At 36.4% G+C, this 9691-nt stretch overlaps 1 protein-coding gene across 1 annotated transcript in view; it reads right to left on the reverse strand.

The window, feature by feature from the left end:
- Positions 1 to 9691, reverse strand: part of usp45 (ubiquitin specific peptidase 45) — a 39778-nt gene that overhangs the window by 5726 nt on the left and 24361 nt on the right. The window contains exons 9-15 of the mRNA XM_016523452.1: positions 7003 to 7090; positions 4476 to 4557; positions 4157 to 4248; positions 3806 to 3862; positions 3553 to 3681; positions 1845 to 2484; positions 972 to 1069 (exon numbers count right to left, since the gene is read on the reverse strand). Coding sequence (XP_016378938.1) covers positions 972 to 1069; positions 1845 to 2484; positions 3553 to 3681; positions 3806 to 3862; positions 4157 to 4248; positions 4476 to 4557; positions 7003 to 7090 — 1186 coding nt within the window. The remainder of the gene's footprint in view (positions 1 to 971; positions 1070 to 1844; positions 2485 to 3552; positions 3682 to 3805; positions 3863 to 4156; positions 4249 to 4475; positions 4558 to 7002; positions 7091 to 9691) is intronic.

Genomic DNA, 9691 nt, shown 5'->3' on the forward strand with positions numbered 1-9691 from the left:
TTTGGGTGTACAACAATACACAATAAAGCGCTATATAAATGCATCATTCATTCATTCAAGGTACATTAAAAGTTGTTTCCATATTCTGGTGTTTGTGAGCAGAGCTATTCAAGTCTTTAATTCATTTTACGAAAAAATTGCTTGAAATCTTTAAAGTAATGAAGAGATATATTGGAAGTGTTATTTTCAAACTTTGAAGTGTTGCTAATGCAACCCATTGTCTGCTCCCTAGACATTTACATCTAGAGGACATATTTATGTATTGTGTTTCCTTTAATTTATTCCTTCAATTTGGCAGAGAAAAAATGCAGTGTACGTACTGGCACACACAACACAAATAATGTGCATCACCATGAGAAGTAGTGCATTTTTTATCTGTTTCTTTCAGTATATTACAGAGCTGCAGGGTTGAATGTCACAAAAAAAATTTACAGGTCACAGTTCCCTTATAACTGAATAAAAAAAGAGAGAAAATTCCCTGCTTTTTCTGTGTCACTCCAGGTGCAGGGGAACCAAATTTTGATGCTCTTGATACAAACCCGTTCCGCAGCTCTAAACAGAGACAGGAGTGGGAGGTCAAGGCTCTGCTAGAGAAGGTGCAGCCTGAGCTGATTGGTTTGCACCCAGAACAGCTGAGTAAAGTAGACCAGGCCAGCTTTGAGCAGAGGCACAAGGAACAAGTTGAAGCATTGGTAAGTTTACTTTTGTGAAGAAATTTTTTTTTATATATATATATATATATATATTTCCCCCCAGAGCTCTTCTTTTCTCTTGAAACTATGCTTGGTTAATAGGTTCGGAAAACGACAATGGGCATTTCATTAATTAAAATTTACATTTTATGTCTGATGGTGTTAATACATCTAGCAGTCGTGTTTAGGTAACAAACTGGCTGAAATGACACAAAAAGTACTTATGCGACACAAATGGCGAAAGCAGGTTATAATGTAAGGAACGCTGAGGATTCATACCTGATGAAATCGTTTAAGGTGAAGAGTGACCACTGGAGGAAGTGCCGAGATGAGCATCTGTTTACGGGCACTGGTGTACACCTTCTCAGCCTTCTTATCTGAAACATAAAAACAACATAGTCTGATCTACACTTTTACCAGTATTTCTGATCAGCCATAAAAATAGCATTCTATGTTTTTTATTTAATTTATTCCTACATAAAGATTTACACCCGTGTTCTGTAATAGCTCCTAAAAATCCTATCTGGACAGCATAAAGTCATTGTTTATGAAGTCAGTACAAAGTCATTTTTTAATGAATGAATAGGCAGAAATTGACAAAGAAATTGCAATGCTTAACATGGTGGCTATAAGGAAGAATGGCATACACATAGCTAGGTTAAAAAAGTGTGTAAATTTTAAAGCATGTTAATTGTTTTATATGTAACTTAATTTAAAAAAACATTACAAATGTAAGGTTTTTACTACATGACTTCAGCCAAACCACCTAAATTTGACAATTGTGCCTTAAAACAATTGCCTTAAGTCAATTTCGGTTAAAAAAAGTGTGTGTAAAATCCTTTACACTCACTTTACACAGTGTAAAATCCATAAATTGTCAGATCAAATGGATTTATGACCAATTTCCAGAGAAATTTTTGATAAAGAAAAATAAATAAATAAATACATAAATAATATATATTGAAATAAAATAAATGTAGCTTGTTAAGCATAAATATGCAGGTAGCTTTTTTCTTGCAAAAAAAAAAAAAAAAATCTTTTGAATATTACTGTATTCATTAAAGGTAGTATATCTTTCAGCAACACTTCTTTACTACGTAGTGGTCAGTATATGCAACTATATATACATATATTTCATATGTATATACATACCACTCCTCTTCATCTGCCTTTGCCTTCTCTCTGTGCAGTTCTCACAGAGCAGTTTGTTGTTGCCCATCAGCAGCTCAACAGAGGTGAACTGATGCAGGCAAGACTGTACGGAGCACTCTTTAGAGCTAGGGGTGTAACTGTGACAGAGGGCTTGGAAGGCCCCTTGATGGTGCTGACGGTCTCTCTCCCGGACCTCGGACGGTTCCTCTGGGCTGTGACTGACAGGTAGAGTATCAGTGGAAGTGTGCACCAGGCCTAGCTTGGACACAGCACTGACAAGCTGCTCTACAGCGCCACCCTGCGGAGCGGGGCTCGGGCTCAGGTTTGGTTTTAGACTTGGATTGTGTGCTGTTGAGGCTGAAGTCGTGGCGGTTGAGACTTTATCTGATGTGCTACTGTGAGTGGACACAGATGGGATTCGTGGTGACCATTCGCTCTCGGAGGCCTCGCTGTCCGCATCGTTACTGCTGTCCTGCAGGTTGGAATCCTTCTCGCTGCAGTCTGATTGGCTGCCCATCGTATCCGCCCGGCAACTGGCCAGGCCACGCCCAGCCACACAGAGCTCCTCCTCTTGTCGGCTAGAAACCAAATCTGCACCTCTCTCATCATGAGAAGTGGACGAATGGCGACCCTGCAGCTTCTAAGCGCATCATCATACAAACAAACATAAAGTAGTGTTAAAAACAACGAAGCACACTAGGACATATGTTTTGGAGTTGTTCTAAGATTAGTAATTATTGGATTTCAGTTTTTCATTTATTGTCAGAAGTGTTGGGAAAGCAATTGGATCCAGACCCAATTTTAGCTGTTTTTGGTGTCAGTAGTGATAATATGGAGCTATCTAAAAACCAACATATAATGCTTGGATTCGTTACACTCTTAGCACGTAGATTGATTTTGCTCAACTGGAAACAGAAAGAGCCACCCCACTGCTCGGCACTGATTAAAAATGTTATGTCCTACCTGCAACTTGAAAAGATAAGATTTTCCATAAAAAATAAAACTAAAATTTTTTATGCAGCATGGAAGCCTTTTATTAATTATTTTAATAAGAAAGCAAACCCCCCCATTTTTCTTTCTTTCTTTCTTTTTTTCACCCTCCTCTTCTCTTCTTTTTCCATATCATTACGATGTTAAAATGGTTAAATTAGGATTTGTATAAAAGTGTAAAAATTTGTATTGGAATGATTTTTGTTTTTGTGCCAATGTACAAAACTTAATAATAAAAAAAAATAAAAAAAATACCAACGAAGCAAGGAAACACATACACTACAACTCCAAAGTTTGGGGTCAGTAAAGTTTAAAAAAAAATTTTTTTTTAAAGTAATTAATACTTTTATTCAGCAAGGATGCATTAAATTGATCAGAAGTGAAAGCCTTTTATAAATGTTATAAAAGAAACACGAACAAGAACAAGAAATGTTTCTTTAACACCAAATCGGCATAATAGAATGTTTTCTGAAAGATCATGTGACACTGAAAACTGGAGTAATGGCTGCTCAAAATTCAGATTTCCATCACAGGATTAAATTACATTTTAAAATATATTAGTTTTGCACTGTATTTTTGATCAAATAAATGCAGCCTTGGTGAGCATAAAGGGCTTCTTTCAAAAACATTAAGAAATCTTAATATTTCAGACCACAAATTTTGAACGTTAGTGTATAAGAACTATCAATGCCTCTCTTCTAATATTGGCTCCACCTACCAGTCCACTCAACCTCCTGCTGTTTCTATTGGCTTGTGAATTGGTAGCTGATGAGTCATCATGGGAGGCCGGACCGTCTTGCTCCCGCCCACTTTTCCCTAGTCTACCAGGGTTTGTAGGCTTAGAGATCTGAGCAAGAAAAGCAACAAACCCTCAAAAGACATCACTCAATTCAAGACAGTTTAGCACATTTAGTGAATTGAAAGATTATTAAATGCAAATAAAACAGATGTTTTACAATTGTGGGTCTCACCCTTTCCTCTATGATGGGAAGGGAAATGTCAATGAAGGCTTCCTTCACTGTGGAAATCTAGGAGTGAAGCATATAAACATGTTACACATATTACAATTAGTAGTCACTGTATTATTAAAAAAAATTGTACTACATATTATATATTGTATACATATTACATTGTATTATAGTAAATTAAAAGGCATATATTATAAATGAAACTGATATGTATACACTTTACAATATTGTAACATTTAAAATGCATCATTTTTATTTATAAAATTGTAATTTATTGTAAATAAACGTGAACAATTTATACAATCTGGCTTTGTATGTGGACATTGCACATTACAAAAAAAGAGAAACTCTTACATGTTCACACTCTTCACACATTATGGTGCTGGTCAGCTCTCCGACAAAAATCCGATCGACAAAATTCATTTTCACTCCTTCCTTCCCATAAGCTGTAGAACATTTTAAAATTGATATATGTCATACACAGTATATTTATGTTATTTAAAAACACATTCAAACAACTCAGAACACAAATAATAGATCCTTTTTTAAATTATGTTTTCATGTGAATAGGGTCATTGTTTTTTTTTTAATCTTGTGAATACAAGCTGTCACTAGATGGCAATATTGTTCTGAATGATGTGAAATGCAGGTGACGGAAACATAGACTGATCACCCTTCACTTGTCGTTTGGTCTCCTCATCAGCTGTCTTCTCTGTGGGGTTGTTAAAGGCTTTGAGGATGCCTGCTTTAATGCGCTGTCAATGTAAACACAATGTGATGCCACTTTGTTAGATAATGAAGCTCAAACAGTTGCTGTCACAAAAAGCTCCTTTTATCATGCTCAAAATAATAGAGGCACAGGAAAAGTATCACAGCTTGTATCTTTTAATAATGAAAAGTTAACGTTTCAATTAAATAATAAAAAAAGAAGAAAAAAAAACAAATGTTGACGTTTTCATTACATTGAATTTGACATCTAGAAACAAATTAAATAAGTCACGGCCATTTTCCCCTTCAGACTTTAAGCTCTTCAACCCTTGGATGTGTTCTTTTTTCCTCAGGTTTTTGTTGTGGTAAATAAACCAAAGCAAACGCAAGGCCATGAACACGTGTACGTGATGAAAAGTAAGTGTGTGCTTCACTTATTATACACAGCAACACATATGCATTGTATATCCCATGTATGTGTGGGCATAAAGACTTGTGAAGGCGAGTGTCCCTGTGGTCTTAATGAGAGGTGACATGGTCAGTGACTGTGTTGGTGAGAGAGCTGTTAGAAGACACAGTCACAGTATAGCACCAATCAATAGATAATTGGCCGTGGTGGCGATGTCTGTGGGGCTCGATCAGTCTCCCCCATTGTCCCGTCCCCACGCTCGGGACGGGCTATTTAGGTCAAAAGCCTGGTTAATCCCACTCCTTCAGCCACTCAACCCCCCAAACCCCCATCTGTGTCGGACCCTGCTGCAACACACACTAATTAATCACACAAACACACACACCCCAAAATAACTAGGCCACCACACTCTCTTGAGAAGTTGAGCTCACTTGAGCACCCCATTCTTAGCAGTTTTATTCAACAGCTAATTGGTGATAATTCAGTGATGTTAATTAGCATATTGTGACCAGGGATCCTATTGGCTAATCAACATAAATATTGTGGTGTCCATGTTTGGTGACTGGTTTAAGGGGTCTCAGCTCCGTTGCACACTGTAGGTGAGAGATGAGGCATTTTGCACTTTTATAAAACAATCAAAATCATAATGATGTTGATTGTAACCTCAACTATTTTTTAAAGTTGACAAGATAGTTTTTTTTGTGCAAAATCTTGTCTGTTTGTATATACTTGTATATTTAACTTTTGCATGCTTAGATCTCTAAATCGGTATACAAATTCAAATATAATTTAGTTATTTTAGTTAGTCTCTTATTCTCACTAAAGCTGCTTTTCTTTAATCAAAAACAGTAAAAACATTAACATTATGAATAGTATTACAATTTAAAATAGCTATTTTCTAAAGCTGAATTTTCAGCAGTCATTAGTCTTCAGTGTCACATGATACTTCAGAAATCATTCTAATATGCTGATTCGGTGCTTTAGAAACATGCATTATTATCATTAATGTTGAAAACCGGTGCATTTTTAATATTTTTGATGAAACTAACTTTTTTTTCAGAATTCTTGGAGTAGAATTGATTTGAAATCTAAATATCTAACATATAACATTATAAATATTTATTTCTGTCACTTTTGATTAATTTAATGCATCTTATATATGTGTGTGTGTGTGCGTGTGAGAGACAGTACATGCTGTCTGTAAATTTACTGAAGTACGCGATATTGAGGAACATTTAAACCAGATTGTTTCCTGTTTTCTCCCCCTCAGCCTCCCCTAAGTGTGGAGGGAGGGAGGTGGGGACGGTCCTCCATCACAAAGCCTCAACAAGCAGCTGACTGTTTCCCAGGATGCACAATGAGGCCAGTCGCGCCACTTGCAAGGTTCCTAAGTGGCACAACTGTCCACATTCACAAGTCTGAATGGCGGTGCTTTAGAAACATGCATTATTATCATTAATGTTGAAAACCGGTGCATTTTTAATATTTTTGATGAAACTAACTTTTTTTTCAGAATTCTTGGAGTAGAATTGATTTGAAATCTAAATATCTAACATATAACATTATAAATATTTATTTCTGTCACTTTTGATTAATTTAATGCATCTACGCAGAATAAAAAAACAATTGTACTGAACGGTAGAGTACTAGTGTATAAATATTTTTTATTTGTTTCATCTTAAAAACTAATATATATATATATATATATATATATATATATATATATATATTTAGATCAACTTTAAAAAACCTAAATTAAGCAAGAATTGTTTTTAAATATATATTTTTATAGTTTTTAAATTATTTATTATTAAATTATTATTATATTAATTATAATTATATTACTATTTATTTTATTATTTATAATCTGAATATGGTCTTAAAAGCAATGATTTTTTTGACCTTCCCCTTAAAATTAAATCACAAGTGGTTAAAGAAGATAAGATGCACATTACTGCCAGGTCTACATGATGATCTCGACTGACCATTTGTGATCGTATTACATGAGACGGATCCCAGGTGAAAACAGGGCCAAAAGTTACTCTTTAAATAAATCAAATGAAAAAATTAATCGTGCACTCACCTTTGTCTCCTCCACTCTCATGGAGTCCAGGAGGTAATGCAGCAATTCCTGACTGTCCTGTTGCTGGTAACCCTTAAAGCGAGGGGCCCTGAACAGAGAATGATAATTCCTGTCACACAATACATCCAAAGGGACAAAAGGAGCCAAAGCCACGCAAACACCAATTAGCCACACACAAAAAGCAATCAGCAGCATATAGACGAGTAAAGACGAGAGAAGAATGGACATAATCTTCTCTCAAGGCCTTTTCTCTGATGCTGCATGAGGTGACTCTCGCTGCCTCTCGGGAGGTTTCAGGATCTTAGAGGCAGCTATTATTTTTCCCTGACAACTTTCATTCACTTTTGATTTCATCATTCAACCAGCTGAGGTCGGTCACACACACGCAAGCCACACGTACGCTTTCACACGCAAACAGATATATAAAGATAGTCCGGACTTTCACCAATTCTCTCATTCTACTGAATTATAAACCCAAGATTGGAATTTATTTCTCTAAGATTTCAAAGAACTGAAAAATGTAATTAAAAATCTAAAAATGGAGCCTTTAAGTATTCAATTTCCGCATTTTAATATGTGAAGAACCACCTTATACCACAAAGTCCTTTTAGAGTGATTATATACCAGCTTTGCTCACTGTTGATGTGAATTTTGTTTGATTCTCCCAGGCTGGCGACGAGTTTACGTTATTAAGATGTAAGTGTTCTGTAATGGAGATTTTAAAATGGACAAAATGTTCTCAGTAAAATTAAGGGTTATACAAAAGTTCATGCAAAATGCAAATATTCAATAATGAAACCATTAAAAGTAATCCCAGAAAATTATGTATGTTTGCGTATGTATGCACTTTCCAAAAAAAACATTTGTATTTACAGTACATCCAATTCAATGTAATTTTCAGCCAAGATTTTCTTGTTTTTTTAAAACCAACAACAGCAATTTATGGCCTTTATGATTATGACCATCATTTACAGTGACCTAAAATTCAGTACATCCCTAAGCACTTGTTATATCTTGATGTCCTTCAAACACATTTAATGCCACATGCTCAAAATGACTGAAATTACAGACATGCACAGAACAGAACCAGACAAGACCACCCTAAATACTCCAGACTGGAGGACAGTGGCACTGCGGAGATATGTTTGTCCTTCCTCCCAGCTAGCCCTGTGGTAAATCTAGCGGAAAAACATGTTGGGCGTTTAGGAAACAACTCCTTAGACTCTCTGCTGGGTAGCCCAGGCCAGATGTGGGCCAGCTGTGGGCAACATATGGGTGTTTGAAGCCGGCCCTGCATCAACCTGTTGTGCAATGAGGCTGGATAGCTGGTCAAAATGAGGGGAAGGCCATTTGGCCTGGTGATGAACCCAAGGGTAAAGGGGCAAGTCAAGGTGTTGAGTCGGGTTGGGACACCTGAGGCTGTCCAGATGCTCATCAATGATTTTCCTATTACCTGCTAAGCTAGCAAGCACTGTGTTTGTGAGGACAGGCTGGGTGAATGAATGTGCTGGCAGGACGGATGGTCAGGCAGTCTGGAACGCCTCTACCGTGGGCTGATGAGTTTTGACGTTCTGCGCGGCTCTGTGTGACCGGAGTGTGTTTAAGAATGTCCAGCCACCTGCTTCTAACACAGGTCATGAGCAGGAGGTCTGGAGAGACGTCACTGCTTCTTTTCTTATCAACACTACTGTTCTGTAGCAGCATGCATGAAGAACTTCCAGCATAAAAATACCACAGCAACCTACAGTGGAGCCTAAATGTCTGAGACCAATTTAAAATCTATAAAACCCGGAGTTTTAGAATTTTTATTTTTTTCTTTATTTTTTTCTGAAGTAAAATAATATATTAATTTGATAAATTATAAATATACACTTCAGTTCAAAAGTCTGGGGTGGGTAGGATTGATTTGTTTTTTTTTGTTTTTTTTTCCAGCAAGGATGCATTAAAAATGACAGTGAAGGCATACATTTATTAAATAAATGCAGTCTTCTAAACTTTCTATTCATCAAATAAACCTGAAAAAAATATTATGGTTTCCACAAAAATATCAAGCAGCACAACAAATCAGCACACTAGAATGATTTCTGAAGGATCATGCAACACTGAAGCCTGGAGTAATGGCTGCTGACAATTCTGCTTTGCCAACAGGGCATAAATTACATTTGTAAATACATTAAAATAGAAAATCATTATTTTTAACTGCAATAATATTAGTTTTTTAAATCAATTTTTAAAATCAATTTTTAAATAAAATAAATGCAGCTTTGGTAATATAACTTTTTTGTTTTCATTCATACTGTTATGGTGATCTCATCATTTGTAATTACAGAATTTGAATTTGAACCCCACTGTGTATGTATAGTAGATATTGACTAATATTACTTTTTTTATGAGTGATCATTTTTATGTTTCAGTGTCTCTCTAGATATCCACATCTGCCAGTGTCAAACCCCAACTAGCTCTATGGTAAGAGGTTCAAACAGTAAGCAGATCAGGCTGGTACAAGCACAGCACGAGCTGCACAAGGACAGGAACAGAGTGAATGTGTTCTGGAGGGAAGCTGACGGGTGAGATGGGCTCCAGTGGGAGAGGTGGGAGAGACTGAGTGTGTTCTGGAAGCTCATTCCACTGGAAGAGAAGGCTGAAGGAGCCTGTAGCGGTGCACCCCATATGGACCTGCCACAGACGG

This window comes from Sinocyclocheilus rhinocerous, unplaced genomic scaffold (genome assembly GCF_001515625.1).
Source record: "Sinocyclocheilus rhinocerous isolate Xijiao unplaced genomic scaffold, SAMN03320098_v1.1 scaffold300, whole genome shotgun sequence".
In the NCBI taxonomy this organism is placed as follows: domain Eukaryota; kingdom Metazoa; phylum Chordata; class Actinopteri; order Cypriniformes; family Cyprinidae; genus Sinocyclocheilus; species Sinocyclocheilus rhinocerous.